General features: G+C 44.3%; 1 protein-coding gene across 4 annotated transcripts; it reads left to right on the top strand.

Annotated features, from left to right (window-relative positions):
• The first annotated feature begins 10071 nt into the window (after positions 1-10071).
• Positions 10072-19568, top strand: LOC135886859 (olfactory receptor 10C1-like). 4 transcript variants are annotated; one of them, XM_065414646.1, is made up of 2 exons: positions 10072-10094; positions 18635-19568. In XM_065414646.1, exons 1-2 carry the CDS (start codon positions 10072-10074, stop codon positions 19566-19568), a joined length of 957 nt encoding a protein of 318 aa, XP_065270718.1. The 4 variants fall into 4 exon arrangements, with proteins under 4 accessions (XP_065270718.1, XP_065270719.1, XP_065270720.1 ...); XM_065414647.1 differs by lacking the exon at positions 10072-10094 and adding an exon at positions 18339-18346; XM_065414648.1 differs by lacking the exon at positions 10072-10094 and adding an exon at positions 18464-18471.
• Positions 19569-21283: the final 1715 nt, after the last annotated feature.

The raw sequence follows: 21283 nt of genomic DNA, 5'->3' as shown, positions 1-21283 counted from the left end.
ACACACATTGCTATCATTTTTTTTTTTAATGGAGATATCCCATCTCCTAGAACTGGAAGGGACCTTGAAAGGTCATCGAGTCCAGCCCCCTGCCTTCACTAGCAGGACCAAGTACTGATTTTTGCCCCAGATCCCTAAGTGGCCCCCTCAAGGATTGAACTCACAACCCTGGGTTTAGCAGGCCAATGCTCAAACCATTGAGCTATCCCTCCCCCCATCATCAGCCAAATCACAATGAAAGTCCTCATAACAATTAGCACATGGTGTCCTGGCCTTGAGCCCACAAGAATGAGGTGGAGGCTGGAAAACCTGACCTACAGTGAGAGTCTCTTAATCAATAATAAAATCCATATGGGCTCAAACTATTTAGCTGATTCCATGGAACGTGGAGGGCTGAGTTGGATAAGCACAGACACAGGGAGAAGCTACCATGATGTGGGCTGACTGGGATAGTGGTCAGTGCCAGATTCAGGAACCAGAGGCCAATGGGCAGGTCCGAAGTCAGGAGCCAGGTGTCAGAGCTGAAACTGAGGGTCAGCACGGAGTCAAAAGCCAAAGAGCCATAGCCTGGGGTTGTAGCCAGAGCAATCAGTAGCCTGGGCTGGGAACCAGGCAAGGTTGAACTCAGGAACTGGGGATGAAGCCAGGAGTCAGATAGCAGATCCCAGGGTCTGTCACAGCAAAAACCCAGGCTCCATCTTGTTGCACAGACAACTTCCTCTGTCTCTTTTTGGCTTATGTCCCTGCACTGGAATGGAAACCCATCAATAGACTCAAAAGCCCTCTGCTTCAGCTGTTAGCAGCATCCCAAACTTCAGTCTAAGCCCCTTAAGGCCAGTTTACAAAGGTATGTAGACACTAAATGGTGCAGGTCGGTATCTAAAAAATGCCACAGCAGGTTAGGCACCTAACTCCCAATGTACAGGCACGTAGGCACTTTTGAGAATCCCTCTAGGCTCCTAGATATCTTCAATGATCCAGCTCTTTGTGCCTCTGTTCTAATCTGTATAAGGGTATAATGATTCTTCCTATCTCCCACATAGTATCGTCTATCTGGTCTGTCCAGATCGTGTGGTCTTTGGGGGGACGGGACACTCCCTGTTACTATGTTCAGCTTGAGCACAGTGGGGCCTTGGCATCATTGGAGGCAACTAATTGCTATTAAAATAATAATAAGTGTGTGTGTGTGATGGAGGAAATGGAGACCTTCTTAGTGTATGTGTATATCCCTGCTATGATGCCAAAGTTGAAACTCTAAGGGCTTGTCTACATGGGGACACTCAAGAAAGTTAATCCAAGTTAACTAAAATTGTGAATTAAAAGGGGATTAGTTAAACTGCATTAAGCCCCTATGTAAACACTTTCAATCAGAATTAAAGTGGCTTTAGTTTGGTTTACCTTAATTCACATTGGCAGTGAAATTAAGCTAACTTGAATTAAAGCCATGTTAATTTCAAATGAAAGCATCCACATGGGGTGCAATGCAGTTTAATTAATCCACTTTTAATACACATTTAGTTTATTCAGATTAATTTTCCTGAGTGTCCCCATGTAGACAAGCTGTAGGTGTCATGTGGCAATCTGGCCCTACAGGCTGCTTGATGGGTCTCTGCCCCCACTCAAGAAAGAGATCTTGGTGTTGTTGTGGACAGTTCTCTGAAAACATCCACTCAATGTGTAGCATCAGTCAAAAAAGCAAACAGAGTGTTAGGAGTCATTAGGAAAGGGCTAGATAATAAAACAGAAAATATCATAATGCCACGGTATAAATCCATGGTACATCCAGGCCTTGAATACTGTGAGCAGTTCTGGTCACTCCATCTCAAAAAAAGATATATTAGAAATAGAAAAGGTACAGAAAAGGGCAACAAAAATGATTAGGGAGATGGAACAGACTAAAAAGACTGGGACTTTTCAGCTTGGAAAAGAGATGACTCAAGGGGAATATGAGCGAGGTCCATAAAGTCATGACTGGCATGGAGAAAGTGAATAAGGAAGTGTTATTTACCCCTTCACATAACACAAGAACCAGGGGTCACCCAATGAAATTAACTATTTTTGAAAGCCGCCAGGCTCATGGGTTTCAGAAATCTCTTGATGGGACGTGGGAAGATTTGTGTTTATACTAGTTACAGTTTTAAAAAAACAAATGGGACATAGGGACTTTTGAAGGCCAAACGTACAACTGGGTTAAAAAATAGTTAGATAAGTTCATGGAGAATAGGTCTATCCAAGGCTATTAGCCAAGATGGTCAGGGATGCAACCCCATGCTTTGTATGTCCCTAAGCCTCTGACTGCGAGATGCTGAGACTGGATGAGAAGGTATGGATCACTTGATGATTACCTTGTTCTGTTCATTCTATTTGAAGCATCTGGCATTGGCCACTCTCAGAAGACAGGAAACTGGGCTAGATGGATCTTTGGTCTGACCCAGTATGGCCGTTCTTATATTCACAAAACTATTTGGCATTTTCAGCACAAATTTTCAAATAGTTTAGGTTGACCCAAAACAACATTTTTCAGTGAATAAATGGATCATCCAAAATTTTTCACTCAGCTCTGCTCGGGACTGCCTGCTCATAAGAACCTCTCCACCTCCAAACCAACAATCCATTCCACACAGGACACAAAAACCAGAAGTCAGATTCTGGCACCAGACTGTTGTGTAATTGGGCCTACAAATTTTACCCTGATCATGAGTTTAACTGTGAGAAGTGAGTGAAAGTTCATAAGATGCCACAATAACCTGGAACAAGAAATGTTGATGGGGAAAGGTAGGGAAAGGGAGGCAGACTGAATGAGTCCAAACAAAGAGGCCTAGTTTAAGGATTATGTTAAGATCTTGCCTGGTAAACAAGAAAAGTGTGGAACCAGAAATCAGTGACCCAAAAAATTAGGACTAATTGGTGGACAAAATAATGAGAGGATGGGCTATTCCACTCACCACTCCATTTTGGGGTCCTTACAGAAAGAGACTGTGGAGAGAAATTGGCTGCTGGAGCGAGCTTCACCAACATGAGTGCTACACCCACCATCTCCTGGGACCCCAGGCCTTCCTCATCCTGATCCTGAAAGATGTCCTGACTAGGCCGAGTAAAAGAGAGGGACCCAGATGACATCACCAGCTCTGTTGGCTCCAGCTGAATTCCAAGAACCACCTGGGATGAAACAGGATTGGACTGTAATACCACCACCACCACTTACAACCCATCTCAGCTAACATCTTCTCTTCCCCCCATGACAGTTATGAATCATCATTGGTACCATCTAAGAGACTGTAAAATAAGTGTTTTTTCCCCTTCTAAAAACTCTCTCCAGCTAAAGGGAAAGGAAATAGGGGATGTTGTTAAAATGAAAGCCTGACTTAATACTCTAAATTTCAAATACTGTAACTGTTTTTTCCTTCTTTTCTGTATCTTTAATAAAACCTTAACAGGATTGTTAATGGTGTGTTTGCCATGGCACTGAGGAGGCAGAGATCTCTGAATATCAAACCCAGAACCTTGTTTAATACTGAGCAGCAAGTGGGTTATATTTAATATATGGAGATATACCATACCTATCTCATAGAGCTGGAAGGGACCCTGAAAGGTCATCAAGTCCAGCCCCCTGCCTTCACTAGCAGGACTAAGTACTGATTTTGCCCTAGATCCCTAAGTCCCCCCCCCCCAAGGGCTGAACTCCCAACCCTGGGTTTAGTAGGCCAATGCTCAAACCACTGAGCTATCCCTCTGATAATATTAATACCTTTGGCCCATATGTCCATCTAAATTAACGCAAGACCAGCAAGCCAGATGTTGCCTCTTTTACTCACACGGAGCAGTATTTTACACCATGAGTAGACCTATTGAAATCCATGGGACTAGTCATAGAGTAAGGTACTACCCCATGTGAGTAAGGAAGAATTGGGCCTTTAAATTCCCAGTGGTTGGAATGCTTCGTAAAGGCCAGACTCTGACTCCTTCACTCACACTGGTAAATGGTTATTGTCACAAATAGCTCCATTGACTTCAGAGGGATTGTTTGCCGGTGTAACTATTCACGGATGTGACCAAGGGGTTTGTAAGCTGGCCCTTAGTTAGCACTCAGAACTGGTCACTTCCATTCTAGTGGCAGATTTTACATGAATTTGAAACACAATCTGCATCCCATTCCCTGAGCTGCTCAGCCCTGAACTGTTCTGATGATTTTGCTAACAACACATGGGCCAAGCCTACCCATGGTGTAATCCCACTGCCTAAAGTGGAGTTACTCCAGGATAAAATCTGCCCCCATGATGTTTACACAGAACTAGCTGTATTCCCCTTGATGCTCTTTGGAGTAATAGGTGTTTTTTCTTTCCTCAGGAAGAATTGCCTTGGCCCCAAAGACATTTCCACCGCTTGCTACTGTGGGACCCCATGTGGATGTGTGTTGGGATATTCCTCTTGTGAGAATTAAGTCATGCATCTATTCTGCCACACGTCATGGGCCCGGATCCCCAACTGGTGAAAAACAGCATAGCTCCACTGACTTGCATGAGGTGATGCCAATTTACTCCCGCTGAGAGGCTGGCCCAGAAAGTTTTGTTCCTCACTTTGGCTGAATCCCCACAAGGTCTCATTTAGTTGCTATAATTTAACATCAAGTTTGTTTTAGCCTTAGCCACTACTGAGAATTCTGTATGCGACTCCTGTCTCTAGGCATTTAGTGCAATGGGCCAAATTTATCCTGAGTATAACATTGCGGACTTCAGTGTTGCTACACCAGTGGAGCCCACTGACTTTTAATGATCCCCTCTGCAACCTGTGGAGTTGAAACTTTTTTTCATGATCATTGCAAAGACTTTTTAATAATGCCCAGTGGGAGCCATTAGTCCTTTCATTGTTAGCTGATCAGCAGAGTTTAATTGTGAAGGAATAAATCAATACAAATTACAGATCAATAATATTATGATAGTAGAAGTCCATATGGTCACTAGATCAGATAGCTATCAAGGTGCTTTGATACCAAGGTGATGGGCACCTCAGCTATACCTAAGGTGAACAGCTCTGGATCATTTTTCCAATGTGATGATCCCCGTTACAAGCTGACTGCAAAGCTAAAGTCATAGTCTCTGAGGCTGTGTGGCTCTGGAGAATGCTAATTTGCTATATGAACAGAGCAGGGAAGTAGCAATGCAGATTGAAGTTTGTACCATCTCTGATGTGAGATGAATTGTCAGGTCTCAAACTAGTTCATAATGGAAAGAAAATAGATAAAACTGTGTTTGTCCAAGGGGCTTGAGGGAGTTCGGCGTCCGGCCCCCATTGTTTTTTAATTATGTTAGGTGCATACCTCCCGTAGGCCACTTGGAAAATCTCACTCTAAAGTGACACCACAGTTAACACTAATTAAACGGCTGTGTGTGCAGGCTTAGCCGGAAAGCAGCTCCCCTGGGACTCCGTCTACTGTATGTTCACCATAACCACTCGGTGGCCACACTTCAGCCATCACTACTGTTTTTATGCAGGGATGTGTATGTGTGTGCCAGCGCATTCTGGGAAAAACCTGGGTAGGGGAGAGTGCCAGAGGACTTACAGACTGATCAGTACATGGGACTAACCTCTATTAGCTATCCTAGAATGGAGAGCTGGGGTTGGGGGGAAGGAAGACGGGACACACCGATATGGCACGGGGATGCTTTCTCCATTGCAGAAGATCAGTGTGACAGATCAGTTACAGGAGGAAAATCACTAGCCAACCTGCACCTTGGGCAACAGACACACAATGTTAGCTGCCATTGGCTTGACTACTAGCGATCATGGATATCTCACTTACTGGGAGTCCATTCTAAGACACCCCAAAAGGGGCCTGTAGTGCTCAGGTCTTTCTATGGATCAGGCCTCTGCAAGGTGGCTCCAGGAGGGCATCCAAAATCACTGGTCACCTTTGAAAATTTCCACTTGGATTTTCCAAAGGGCAAAAACAGGCAGGAGCCTTGTTCCAACTGAACACCAGTGGGAGTTGGGCTCCTAACTCTGTTATGTTCCTTGAGAGTCCCTGGCTAACATGCAGGCACAAACCATGCTTAGAGTCTTCCAGGCCATCAGCTCAGGTACCAGGCCATCAGCATGGCAAGGAGTGATCGTGTGGGCAGGGGCTTGTAGGGGGGTCCGGCAAAACAAGGATAGAGGCACATTTAGGAAACATGCCCTAATGCCTATCCTGTCCTTTCCTGTTGTAAAATAATTTAGCACAGATGAAAAGTTGCCTGCCTGGAGTCTCCTAACTCATATACAGGCCATTTTAATAAGAATACTTGTTTTACAGTGTTTTTCATTCCCACATCTCAGAGTACTTTACAAAGGAGCTAAGTATCTTAAGCTCCTAAACCACTTAGGCACCGTTGGAAATTTTACTCACACTTTTTGTAAATTGGAGTGCTCTGAGCTCCACAGATGAACATGGTTTTATGAGAACTATCGAGTGTGAACATGAAATTAAGATGCATGCTCCCTCTCTCCGCTGCTTGTCTAGAGGCCGTGTGGGCTAGTAGCTGTGATACCAAGCTAGGACTCAGAAGACCTGGCTTCTATTCTGTGCCCTGCTACTGACCTCCTGGATGACCATAGCCAAGTCATTTCACCTCATTATGACTCAGTTTCTCCATCTGTAGGGCAGGGCTAAAGTCCAATTTTCAAAAGTGACTTTGGCACTTAGGAGTGGGAGATTCTTAAAGGTATTTAGGCATCTAGAGCACTTTTCAGAAGCCCTTAGATGACAAATTGCCATGGAATTCAATAGGAGTTATGGGCCTTGGTACTTTTGAAATTCTGACTAGGCACCTATGTGCAATGTGAGGTGCCTAAATACCCTCAAAAACTGTCCCTAAGTCTCACTGAAAGTCAATGGGACTTAGAGTCCTGGGCCTGCGGGTCAGATTTTTAATGGTATTTAGACACCTAACTCCCATTGAAATCAATGCAAGTTAGGCACATAAATATTTTTAAAAGCCTGCCCAAAGTCATTTTTGAAATGGGACATAGCTATCTAAGTCAACATGAGAACATAAGAGCTGCCATACGATCCATATAGCCCAGTCTGACAGTGGCCTTTACCAGAGCTTCAGGGGACTGTACAGAACGAGGCAATTATGGAGTGATTCACCCGTCTTCCCCTCCTGGCTTCTGGCTGTCAGAGGTTTAGGGTCACCCTCAGCATGGGGTTGTGTCCCTGGCCACCTTGGCTAATAGCTAGAAGTATAACTGGGTTCAAAAAAGAACTAGATATGTTTATGGAGGATAGGTCCATCAATGGCTATCGATATATGCCATGACACCGAGTTCCACAGGTTAATTGTGTGTTGTGTCAGGAAGGGTCAGATTTTTAAAGGTATTTAGGCATCTAACTCTCTTGATGTGCCTTTAAAAATCCCACTGAGATCCTGTCTGCTTCCTTCGGCACCTAAATATATTAAAAAATCTGAGCCTTGCCCCATGTCAACATCTCCATTTTATAGATGGGGAAGTGATTTGGTGTAGGTCCCACAAAGAGTCAGTGGCAGTCAGGAATAGAACCCAGGCATCTTGACTTTCTGCTCAGTTCCTGGATTGTTAAACAGAACTCAGTTTGCCCTCGATGATGAGGGCAGGAAAACAAACTGTCTCATGTTTCCTTCCTGTGTGAAAACAGTAGGAAGAAGGGCATGTTTAATGCTACGGGTTGAATTCCCTTGGCTTTGTTGTATGCCCGTACATGTCAGTATATGCATCTGTGTCTATCTACATAGGGTTCCAATCAGCAGGATGTGAATCAAGAGACCTGTGGCTTGAATCTTGCCTCAGTTACACCCGTGTAATTCACTTGGGCCAAATTCCGTCTGGTGTAAACCTGTATAATTCCATTGAAGTCAAAGCCCCTATATACATCAGCTGAGCAAAAAGTGAGTCCTGATTTACACCAGTGTAAGCAAAAGGAGAATCACTCCCTGGTTTATCTCATCTTACTAGATGAGCTTGGGCAATCATGTCCCCGCTCTGTGCCTCAGTTTCTCCATCTATAAAACAAAGATACTTGTATCCAGCTTCAATATAGAACATTTCATTCATAGATCTCGATGCACTTTACCAATGCAGGTCAGTATCATTATCCCTATTTCACAGATGGGGAAACTGAGGCATGAGAGCTAACACCACTTGCCCAACATTTCACATCATCTGATGCTCTGAGAAGGTGGAGAACCCAGGTTTTCTGACTCCCAATCCACTGACCATTAGGGGGTTTCAGCAAATTTGAGGGAAACCTCTTATTTGTATTGTGATCAGTCACAAAATCTGTTACTCATGTGGGGAGTGCTGGGCAAATTTTTAATTATATGTGTATTCCTAACTCCTGCTAGTGGTCCCACACAAACCATTATTTATGTGTGTGCTCCTACCTTGTGAGAAGGCCCATGCAAACTTTTACCCAGGTGAGTATTCTTTACTCATGGGAGTAATCACAGGCAAACTGTTATTTATATGAGTATTCCTTACTCAAGCGAATAGTCCCATGTAAAAACAATCCTTCACTTCTGCAAATAGTTGCATGTAAAACTTTATTCCTGTGAGTATTCCTTACTTGTGAGTAGTCCTATCACTCGTCTGAGGATTCCTTACTCAAGCAAACATTTACTCATGTAGCTATTCCTCATCAATACAAACCTTTACCCAGTGAGTATCCCTTACTCACGCAAACCTTGGCTCATGTGAGTATTCCTAACTCATGCTTGCCGTCCCATTCCAAAATTTACTATTCCTAATTCATGTAAGTATCCCCAGACACAAATTAACTCATGTGAGTATCCTTTACTCCAGCCTGTAGTCTCATTCAAGCTTTCACACATGTGAGTATTCCTAACTTTTCTGCAGAAAAGGACCTGCGGATTACAGTGGATGAGAAGCTGGATATGAATCAGCAGTGTGGAGGAAAAATGGACTAAAGCCTAAACTTTGGTCAAGTGAACTGTATGTATGGTCAGGTGAACTGTATGTGTGGCCTGGAGGAAGGAGAAAAGGGGGGGGGGGTAAAAAGGAGAAGGGTAGGCAGAAATCATAAAAGCAGAACTAACTGTAGAAATTATAAAAGTAGAATTAACCTTTGTAACAGACTATGATTAATAGATGTCAGGTGACAGAGCAAGAAACCGCAAAGGGCAAACTAAGAATAACAGGAAAGCTTGCTATGCTATATTCCCTTTTATGGATATTGTATTCCAAATATGGCAATAATGTTGATAAGAAAGTATGTATTACTAATTGTGGTTTTATCCTATATAAGTCCCGTATTTTATCTGTCGGCGGGGTTCGGCTGCCTTGGCTGACTCCCCCATGCATGCATGTTTGATTGATCAATAAAGGAGCCTCAGGCTGTCTGATCCAAAATCAACCGTGTGGTAAATTTTCCACAACAGCAGTGTGCCCTTGTTGCCAAGAAAGCCAATGGCATATTGGACTGTATTAGTAGGAGCATTGCCAGCAGATTGAGGGAAGTGATTATTCCCCTCTATTCAACACTGGTGAGGCCACATCTGGAGTATTACATCCAGTTTTGGTCCCCCGACTACAGAAGGGATGCGGACAAATTGGAGAGAGTCCAGTAGAGGGCAACAAAAATTATCAGGGGGCTAGGTCACATGACTTACGAGGAGAGGCTGAGGGAACTGGGGTTATTTAGTCTGCAGAAGAGAAGAGTGAGGGGAGATTTCATAGCAGCCTTCAACTGTTCCAAAGAGGATGGAGCTCGGCTGTTCTCAGTGGTGGCAGATGACAGAACAAGAAGCAATGATCTCAAGTTGCAGTGGGGAGGTCAAGGTTGGATATTAGGAGATACTATTTCACTAGGAGGGTGGTGAAGCATTGGAATGGGTTACCTAGGGAGGTGGTGGAATCTCCATCCTTAGAGGTTTTTAAGGCCCAGCTTAACAAAGGCCTGGCTGGGATGATTTAGTTGGTGTTGGTCCTGCTTTGAGCAGGGGATTGGACTAGATGACCTCCTGAGGTCTCTTCCAACCCTAATATTCTATGATTCTATCAGCTTATGTGGGTAGGCCCATGTAAACTGTTATTCATATGGATATTCTTTACTCATGTGAGTAGTCCCATACAAACTTCTACTCATGTTGGTATTCCTTACTCATGAGAATAATACTATGTACAATCTTACTCTTACAATATACAAAAACCTGTAGGAGAACATTTCAACCTCCCTGGCCACACAATAGCAGATGTAAAGGTAGCCATCTTACAACAAAAAAACTTCAGGACCAGACTCCAAAGAGAAACTGCTGAGCTTCAGTTCATTTGCAAATTTGACACCATCAGATCAGGATTAAACAAAGACTGTGAATGGCTAGCCAACTACAGAAGCAGTTTCTCCTCCCTTGGTGTTCACACTTCAACTGCTAGCAGAGGACCTCACCCTCCCTGATTGAAATAACCTCGTTATCTCCAGACTGATTCTTGCCAGCGTATTTATACCTGCCCCTGGAAATTTCCATTACATGCATCTGACGAAGTGGGCATTCACCCATGAAAGCTTATGCTCCAATACATCTGTTAGTCTTAAAGGTACCACAGGACTCTCTGTTGCTTTTTACAGATCCAGACTAACACGGCTACCCCTCTGATAATCTTACTCTTGTGTATATTCCTAATTCAACCAAGTAATTCCTTGCAAACTCTGGCCTGGTCTACATTTAAAAAAATTAGATCCACCTAGCAATGTCGCACAGCGCTGTGAAAAGTTTCATGCTCTGAATACCGTTGCTAAGTTGACCTAACCCTAGGTGTAGCAGTAGCTAGAGTTGAAGAAGAACCTCCCACCTCCCAAAGAGATGGAGTAACTACGCTGATGAGAAAAACCCTTCCGTCAATGTAAGAAGCATCTACACCAGGGTGCTGAAGTGGCAGATCTGCAGTGACATAGCTATGCCGCTGTAGAAGCTGGAGTGTAGACCATAAGTGTGCGCACGGGGTGTGCAGTGTGTGCCCCAACACACCCTAATGCCCTGAGCTCCGGCTGGGAAGGCTGCTCCTCCCCCCTCCCCTCCTCAGCTGTTTGCCGGGCAGGCTCAAATCAACTGCTTCCTGCCTCCCTGCTCCGACAGGGGCCCAGTGAGTCTCTCACACACACAAAAAAGCCTTAGGGTTAGGTGTGGGCGGGAGTGGGAGGCTATCAGCAGCAGCACAGCCAGCCCCTGCTTGCCTAGGGCTGCCCCGCACCTCTTGGGCTGGTAGCCATGGGAGTCCCACGGTCTGTCAGGGGACAGGGGGTGGATAGGGGTCAGGGCAGTCGGGACAGGGAGCAAGGAAGGTCCTGGGGGGGCAATTGGGGGGGTCTTTGTAGGCGGTGGTCAGGGGACAAGGAGCTGGGGGGGGTTGGATGAGGCAGGAGTTCTGGGGGGGCTGTCTAGGAGGCAGGGGTTGGAGAGGGGTTAGGGGAGGCAGGGAGCAGAGGGGGTTGTATGGGTCAGGAGTTCTGGGGGGGGCCTGTCAGGGGGTGGGGAGCGGTTGGATAGGCCTGGCAGTCCTGGGGGTCTGTCTAGGGTCAGGGATGTGGATAAGGGTCGGAGCAGTCAGGGGACAGGTAGGGGGTAGGGTCCTAGGGGGGCAGTCAGGGGACAAGGAGCAGGGAAACTTAGATAGGGGGAGGGGTTCTGGGGCGCAGTTAAGGGCGGGGGTCCCAGGAGGTGGTAGTTAGGGGACAAGGAGCAGGGGGGGTTGGGGGTTCTGAGGGGGGCAGTCAGGGGGCGGGAAGTAAGAGGGAGTGGATGGGGGGCAGGATGGGGGTGGGGCTAGGGCAGGGTGGGGCTCCCTGGGTGCACACCCTAATGAAATGGGCTGCGCACGCCTATGGTGTAGACGTACCTCTATACTCATGTAAGTGTACCTAATTCATGATAGCAGTCCCAAGCTAACTTGTACCCATGTGCGTGTTTCTTACTCATGCGGGGGGTAATATTTTCCTACCTGACAGGGTAATTGGGAGGATAAATCTATTGCTGATAGAATAATATGTTTCCTAGCAAACAGCTGGGGGACATATAAGTACCTAGCAAGATTTCAGATACACTGTTGTATTATTTTAACATAACATTTTTATACTGTACCAGGAATAAAACTGAACTCCCTTGACTTCCAACTCAGACACTAGCCATTGGAAAGCACTGCCTCCAAACGTCAATGTTATGGGTTAAATGGAACCTGGGTGGAAAACACACTCGCTCTGGCATTCTGTTTTGCAAAATTGAAACATAGCATCCATCCCTGGCCCGAGTCTGCTTTATAAATTTAGGCTACACTTTTCAAAGACACAGGAAGATAAACCAGATTCAGTGTGAATGGCTTCTATTTTAGATTAAGAATTAAAAAAATAAAGGAAACAAGAAAAAAATGAGGTAAAGTCTCCATGAGAGAGCACAATGTGTGTGAATTCCCTCGTTATCTCCATACTGATTTATACCTGCCTCTGGAAATTTCCATTACTTGCATCTGAAGAAGTGAGGTTCTTACCCGGGAAAGCTTATGCTCCCAATACTTCTGTTAGTCTTAAAGGTGTCACAGGACCCTCTGTTGCTATTTAGTCATAATTCACTACAGTGGCAAATGTGATAGATAGATAAATAGATAGATGTGTATGGGACAGATAGGTAGTTGGCTGTGTATGGGACGGATAGATAGATAGATAGATGGCTGTGTATGGGATGGATAGACAGATGGCTGTGTATGGGATCATAGTGGGGCAGCTGCCCCACTCCTGGAGAACAGGGGTTAAAACAGCCAAGCTAGGCTGATTGGAGTAGCAGCCACAGCTGTGGCCAGCTCAATTAGGGCCCAGCTGGCCCTGATAAGAGGGCTGTGGGCCAGAAGCTGGAGGAGTCTCACTCTAGCCCTGGTGTCATAACTATAAAGGGAAGGGTGACAGCTCTCCTGTGTACAGTGCTGAGATCCCTCCTAGCCAGAGACTCCAAAACCTTTTACCTGTAAAGGGTTAAGAAGCTCGGGTAACCTGGCTGACACCTGACCCCAGGGACCAATAAGGGGACAGGATACTTTCAAATCTTGGGGGGGGAAAGGCTTTTGTGTGTGTCCTTTGTTTAAGGGGTTGTTCGCTCTTGGGACTGAGAGGGACCAGACATCAATCCAGGTTCTCCCCATCTTTCTAAACAAGTCTCTCTTATTTCAAAATTGTAAGTAAAAGCCAGGCAAGGCGTCTTAGATTTACTTTGTTTTCTCAACTTGTAAATGTACCTTTTACTAAAGTGCTTATCTTGTTTGCTATACTTTGAATCTAAGACAGAGGGGATTCCTCTGAGCTCTTTAAGTTTGATTACCCTGTAAAGTTATTTTCCATACTGATTTTGCAGAGATGATTTTTACCTTTTGCTTTAATTAAAAGCCTTCTTTTTAAAAACCTGATTGATTTCTCCTTGTTTTAAGATCCAAAGGGGGTTTGGATCTGTATTCACCAGGAGTTGGTGAAAGGAAGGAGGGGGGAAGGGTCAATTTCTCCTTGTTTTAAGATCCAAAGGGGGTTTGGATCTGTATTCACCAGGAGTTGGTGAAAGGAAGGAGGGGGGAAGGGTCAATTTCTCCTGGTTTAAAATCCAAGGAGTTTGGATCTGTATTCACCAGGGAATTGGTGAAAGGTTTCTCAAGGCTTCCCAGGGAGGGAATTCTTAAGATGGTGGCAGCGGACCAGAGCTAAGCTGGTAGATAAGCTTAGAAGTTTTCATGCAGGCCCCTACATTTGTACCCTAAAGTTCAAAGTAGGGATACAGCCTTGACACCTGGGGTGGGAAGGACCTGGCTGCCTGGTAGCAAAGTACCTGAAGTGGAGCAGTGCTGGGGAAGGGCAAAGGGAGCTGGGGAGCTCCAGCCTGGTAAACCCCCAGGCTGCAGGCCTTAGTGAAGGCCTATGCAGGTATGGGGGCTGCAGAGATACAGCCTGGGAATAGGCAAAGGCAGCAGGTCCTAACCCCTTGCCAATGATGAGTGGCCATTACAGACAGCAGTCTTCCCCAGTGACTGGGGGCTAGATTATGACTGGCAGTAGCCGCTGAGGCAAGGTGGGTTTAGAGGGTTGGGGGTTGCCCTGGGAGGGGAGACCCAGAGTGTGGGGTTACTACAGGGACAGAACCCTGAGGTAAAGGGCACTGGGGTCCGGGAGGGACAGGGGGCCAGTGGCAGGTGAGACAGCGGCCTGCAGAGGGCACTCCATACACTGGAGAGCTAATTCCCAAGACAACCAGCAGGAGGCACCATGCCTTGCATCACTACAGGAATGGATAGATGGATGACTGTGTATGGGATGGAGAGATAGATAGAAAGCCAAGAGTCCCTGACTGCTAATGCAGAAATCGCTGTACATGACAGTAGGCTACCATCAGCTCCAGCAACCTTAATGAAAATCAGCTCCATTGATAACTCAGAGATGGCGATGCACTTTTTAAAGGATGTAATGACCATTATCCCCATTTTGCAGATGGGAAAGATGCCCCCAAACTATTTTTTTTCAGCCCACATTGTTTGGGTTTTGGCAGTGTATCACCTCAGAGTATCACTGTGCCCAGTTCTTCCCATTGCTGTCCTTTTTCCAGCTGACACACAGGGATACCAGAACAGACATGCCTTCTGCTCTGCACCATGTCTCACCCCTCCCCTTCCATTTGCTCCCAGGAGGTACGGGTGACTGGTGCTTTCACTCCCCCAGCTAGCAGAGCAAAGACCCAATTAGCCAGCATGCAGCCACGCATGAGGTGTGTAGTCTATAAGACTAACCTGCTTGCTTGTGTGTATGTGTGTGTGTGTGTATGTGTATATATATATATATATATTTCTTATAGTTTAAGTATTTAATCAGGCTACAGGTGGGGAATTCTCACTGACACCTACTCCCTTGTGTGGCCATGTATAGGCTGAGGACAAAGCAGCTTTTCATGTCAAAGGAAAACAAGCAGAGCAACTTTGGAGAGTCTCTGGGCTTGCTCCCCACCCAAGGTCACAAAATAAACCTCAAATACCTCTCAACCCATCCAGCTTTTACAGGTTTGGAGACAACCAAGGTAGAACTCCTGGTTTCAGAGGGTGAGAGAGAGTTTTCTTTCTTTCTTGACAGCTTTTATAGTCATATTAGAATGGCTACATGGGAGACCTTACAGCGGCGCAGCTGCATTGGTACAGCGGTGCCAAATCAAGGTCTCTAGTGTTGACATAATTTTGTGATGTAAACATGGATTAAAACTCATGGACTGAACAGAGACATTGGATTTATGGCTTATTACAACAATCTGTAACCCATTAACTCTCTCTTTTTGTCCTGTGACTGCAGAGGCGTAAACAGGCCACTCCACCTTGAATGGTCCTTTAGAATACGTGCTAACTGCTTATGGGAAACAATCTATTCCACTTTGTATATAGCTGTGATACTCGGAGTACCTTCCCCAGACCTGAAGCTCTGTGTGGCTCGAAAGCTTGTCTCTCTTCCCAACAGAAGTTGGTCCAATAACAGATATGACCTTTGTAATATCCTAGGACCCACTTCTGCAACACCGCTACAGACTGTAGTGGTCAGTCACTACTACACCTATAGGGTCACAGCTTTAGCTGGTGTACATGGCTGTGACCCCAGAGATTCCAGTGTGGGTAGGCTGGTACACACCACTTGGTGTGTTGACTATTGACTTAAATGGAACAGCTTTGACTTACGCCAACTGGGGATCTGGCCCAACAAGCTTAGTGGAGTTGTGCCAATTCACACCAGCAGGGAGGATCTGGCACGTTGACTTCAATGGAGCCACACCGATTGATACAACTGTGAATCTGGCCTACGGACTCAAAAAAACAAACGAAATGCCAAACTGCTCTCACTGAAACCTGTAACTGTTTTCTCCCCGAGTGCACGGGAAGAAAGAATAGGGCTTAATAGCTATGTTAGGTTTTCCTGTAACGGGGAGTCTAAGAAGCATCAAGGAGCAGGTCCCTAGAGCATTTGCCAAAGAAGCTATTAAATGCTCCAGTGCCATCCCTGCCCAATTCCTTTGAGAAACAGAGAGAGGAGAGGCATGTGGGCTGAAGAGGTAGGTGAGGCATTTCTCGATGCAAGTAGAATTACGCTGAACCCCTTTAGATTATTCCGAAAGAGCTGAATCTAGACACTTTTTCTGGCTAAATTCACATCATGCCTCAAACTGTTATATACCCGGTGTAAAACATTTCAGGTCCTGTTTCTCATCTCATTCTGAGTGTGACGACAGGAATTTAACTCCAGTGCCATTAATATTATGAAACTTGCATATGAATGGTTCTATTCTGATCTCATTTACTTTGTGTTTAAATGTACATACCCTCATCGATCTCAGTGAAGTGACTTCAGATTTAATCCAGTTTAACAGAAAGAATAACCATGTCCTAAGTGATTATAGTGTGACAAAGACCATTTGGCGTCTGTTAATATATTCATTACAGCTGAGTGCCAGATCTGTTCCAAATAAGGTTGAGGACAAAGCAGCTTTATTTTTTAAATGTCAGCTTTTCTAAGTGATCAAAAATCTGCCTGTTTACTCAGATCCTCTTCAATTTCCTTGTGCCTTGTCTGGGGGCTTTCTAGTGTTCCTGGCCAAAATGTGGGGACATGTGAGCAAAGGGTTTCTGGACACAGCCCTTCAAGTACAGCACTGTACAAAATCATCTCATTCTTCTAATATGAACATACCTGTGGTCAAACTATAGCTCTGACCATGCAAAATCAGCCACTCGGCTAGTGCATGTCACCCACTGCCCCTTTTGGGGTGCAATGCTGGAAAAACGTTTCTGAAGAACAGAGTTTAGATTTCCAAGGTGGCATGTGCCCAAGGGATTGAAGTGCACATGTGAGCAAGCCTAGGGCTCTGTTGACACATGAGGGTTTTCAGGGAGCTGGCTGTCACAGTGTCTGGATGATTTAAGGTGATACATGGTGATCATTGAAACTGAGGTTCAGGCCCCGGATTGTGGGTTACAGCCCTGTGCTTGGTAGTTTCAAGAGGATCTGTCATGTGCACGCTGCTTGCATTTTGCAGGAGCTGCTTTTAGAAGTTTTTGCCTGATATCAAGATTTCTAGTCTAATAACAATATTTTAAAGTGCCCTAAAATCCTTATGTTTGATTTTACTTCTGCAACATTGTCAAGGTGAGTAAATAGAGGGAAGATGAAAGACTGGGTCATGTAATCTGGGTCCTGAACAATGGATCAGAGTGTGAAGAAAGGAAAGTAAGTCACAGGGTAAATGGGTCATTTCCTGGTTCTCGGAGGTTTAAGTTGAACCATTCTCCACATTCTGGAAAGGTAAAATGGATTCATTGGGCAACTTTAACTCTGCATTAACAAAGTTTCAGGCATTTCTATATTAATCTATGCCTGGATTTTTAGCAGAGCCTAAAGGGGTTAAACACCCACCTTGAATTCAGTGTGGATCCAGCTCCGTGTAGACTAAAAACAAACAATCAAAACTGAACTAAATTATACAGGTTCCTTTTAAAAGTGTACATCCAAGAGAGCCAATCATCTTTCATGTATATGATCTTGAGGTCACAGAGTGAGAAATGCTTTGGCTCTCATTTCCTGTACTGTAGTTTTACACTGGTGCAACCAGTGAGAGGGAAGGGGAAAAAAGATGGATTGGGAGGGGGTTAGAACTGGAGGGGTGAGGAGAAGGGAGAGGTTAAAAATGTTAGTAAGAGAGAGGTTAGAGGGTAGATTAAGAGGGGCAGAAACAGAATTAAATGCATAAAGGTGGAGGGAGGGAAGAGAAAGAAATCAGGATTGAGGGTACTGATGTCAGTGGAGCACTTTTGCTATAAATCCGGAATAAGTGTAAAGAGAATCAGGCCATTTCTGTAGCATACTGATTAAAAATGCTCTATCCATGTGTTTCCACAGTTTGTTGTTCAAACTGTTATGTAGTGGGAAGTACGGTGAAACAGCTATACGCTTTGCTGACAAATCTACATAGTTCCACTGCCTATATCACATGTGAGCTGAGAGTTGCGTATGTTTCTGTTGTATCTACGTTGCAACATCCCTGCTTTGAGAGACAGATTTTGATCTTAGTTACGTCAGTGTAAATTCACTGTGCTGGATTCAACCTTCCACAGTTGCAACTTAATTCATGCAAATTCTCTACTGACTGAGACTGGTATAAAACAGATGCATTTCCAATGCAGTTTTGGAGATACACAAGTCTAAGTTTGATGTAACTGAGACAACTAAGAACCATTGACTTAAGTGAAGTTTCCGTGGATTTACACTTGTTGTGAGGACAGAATCTGGCCAATATGATGTCAGCCCTGATAGATAGATGGATATGTATGGAGAGAGAGAAAGAGAGATTGTAGGAAGATAGATAGGAAGATAGAGAGAGAGATGATAGATGTCTAGGGAGAGAGAGAGAGATGATAGATGTCTAGGGAGAGAGAGAAAGAGATGAGTATGTATGAAGATAGATAGATGTCTAGAGAGAGAGAGGGAGATAGACATCTATCTATCTAAGTATGAAGATAGTTTTGTTTGACTTAAATGCTGTATCAAAATAATGAATTTTTTGTGTGTGTGTGTGTGTGTATTTCTCAAGATGAAATATCCTGAAGGGATCAGAGAAAATCACACCTCAGTGACTGAGTTCATTATACTGGGCTTTTCTAACCTCCCGCATATGGAGCGCCTTCTCTTTCTGTTGTTCATATGTATTTATTTCATCACAGTGCTGGGCAACATCCTCATCCTCATCCTTATAAATGTGGACCCAGCCCTTCACGCCCCCATGTACTTCTTCCTCAGGAACTTGTCCTTCCTGGAGATCTGCTACACCTCTGTCACCCTGCCCAAGATGATGGCCAACCTCCTCTCAGAGGATAAAACTATCTCCTTTGTCGGTTGTGCTGCACAGATGTATTTCTTTCTGTTACTTGGAGCGACAGAGTGCTGCCTGCTAGCCGTTATGGCTTATGACCGCTACAGCGCCATATGTAACCCCCTGCGCTATGCGGCCATCATGAACAAGACTGTGTGTGTCCGGCTGGCTGCCGGCTCGTGGATCTGTGGCAGCCTCGTGGCCCTGGGCCACACCACGTTTATCTTCACACTGCCTTTCTGCGGGTCCAACGTGATCAACCACTTCTTCTGTGAGATCCAGCCGGTGCTGACGCTGGTCTGTGGGGACACCTACTGGAACGAGTTCCAAATCATTGTGGCAGCTGCCTTCGTCATCATGATGCCCTTCCTGCTGATCCTGGTGTCCTACATCCACATCATCTCCACGATCCTTAAAATGAGCTCTGCCAAAGGCAGACACAGAGCTTTCTCCACCTGCTCCTCGCACCTCACTGTGGTGGTACTGTTCTACGGGACAGCCGTTTTCATCTACATACGTCCCAAATCCAGCTATTCCCTGGATGTGGACAAGTTGCTCTCTCTGTTCTATTCGGTGGTGACTCCAATACTGAACCCCATTATCTACAGCCTCAGGAACAAGGATGTTAAAAGAGCAATTCGAAGAATGGGAATCAAGATCTTTCCTCCAAAAACATAGGCAATTTTCTTCCAGTTGGACAGTACACCAAGGAATAGCTCCGCTCTAAAGAGAAATCTCCCTTATTGGAATATACCCTGAGAGTCATCTTGAGTACTGAGGGAAGTGTCCCCTAATGGGAAGCTCTAAGGATAAATCCTTCATATTGAACTAGTTAAAATATTTCGAATTTAATATTTCTATGATATTTTATGTAGATTTTGAACTTCAATACAAAACCATCTGCAATTATTTACCCCCATTTTTGTTCACATTTTAGTATACATAGTCCCTATTAAAATGGAGTTTGTTGTAATTTTCAAAAATTTGATTTTCCCTGATTTTTTTTGAATTATGATAAAGTGTGAAAAGTGACAATATTTTTTGCAAAATATTTTTCTTATTTGTTACAAATCAACAGAGCTCATGGAATTTTTGGAATTTTTAACTTCTCAATGAAATTTCAAATGCCATTAGAAGATTTCCAAGTCCCCATCTTTATTCCCCTGTTGTTTGACTGGCTCTAATTAAGGAACATCTCAGTTCTAGAGAGAAATATTTCTAACTGTAACATCATCCAAAGGCCATATCAGCAGAGCTTGTTGAAGCTCTTTTCCATTGAGTTGTTTTCCATCTGAAAATTGAGTTTGATCAAAATTGCAACATTTTGCCTAGGGCATGTCTATTTGAGCACAAAGTTTTAAATGGGGGAAAAAATGAAACAACTTGTTTAGGGTTTCTCATTTCATTTTGATTACCTGAAAACATATTTACCTAATGTTGAAACATTTCACTTCAATAAGATAAAAATATTTTATTTCAAGATTATCATTACAATTATTTTGTCAACTTTTATACTAAAATATCACCTTTAGTATTGTTTTATAAGGTTAGAAGGTATTGCAAGTGTCATCTAGTCTAACCCCCTGCCAAGATGCAGGATTTGTTGGATCTAAACTACCCAAGAGAGGTGGCTACCCAGCATTCTTTTGAAAACTTCCAGTGAAGAAGCTTCCACAACCTCCTTAGGCATCTGTTCCATTTCCATTGTTCCACTGTCCCATATATTTAATATTATAGATAATATATAGTATTTTATCTAACATAAGACATTTTTGTCATTATGAAATAAAATGTTTATCACATTGAACCAAAATATTTTGACATTATAAAAAAATGGCTCTACATTATCAAACAAAAAATCTCCTGATTTGAAACTCTTTTTGAATTTTTGGTCTGTGGGAAATGTTGCCATGTTGGTTAACAAATATTGCAATGCTGAATTTCCCATAGAAGGGAAATTCCATTTTCCAACCAACTCTGCATATCACTTTGAAAAAGGAAATTGGTCATTGTATATGGGATTTTCAATGGAGACTAAGGGCTAGAGACACAAAACAGACTTACACATCTGACTGCCACTTTAGGCTCCTAAAATCCCAGAATCAGGACTCACAGGGATTCACAAAATCCTTGCTCAGCTACTGCCAAACCCTGCTTGGCACCTACGTTTTTGCAGTACAGTCCCTAGGTGCCTATGTTTCTGTTTACATGCATATGCAGTGTGGCCCCACACCCACCATCTAGGCGCCTGGCGGCCTATCTCTTGCCAAAGCCCAGGGCAATGCACAAACCAGGAGACAGTAAATATTCCTCTGACTATCTCACCAGCAGGACCCCTTCTGGTCCACATGCTCAGAGCTCACCTATCAGCTTGTGCCCCTATCGGTTAGCTT

This window comes from Emys orbicularis, chromosome 12, assembly GCF_028017835.1.
Source record: "Emys orbicularis isolate rEmyOrb1 chromosome 12, rEmyOrb1.hap1, whole genome shotgun sequence".
Lineage (NCBI taxonomy): Eukaryota > Metazoa > Chordata > Testudines > Emydidae > Emys > Emys orbicularis.
This window is presented reverse-complemented; position numbering and strand designations above follow the sequence as displayed.

Excerpts from the sequence above, each read along its gene's own strand:
- LOC135886859 (XM_065414646.1), top strand. The coding sequence starts at position 10,072 with ATGGATATTCTTTACTCATGTGA. Across the intron at positions 10,095-18,634 it reads GATATTCTTTACTCATGTGA|AGAAAATCACACCTCAGTGA; the intron begins GTAGTCCCATAC and ends TGAAGGGATCAG.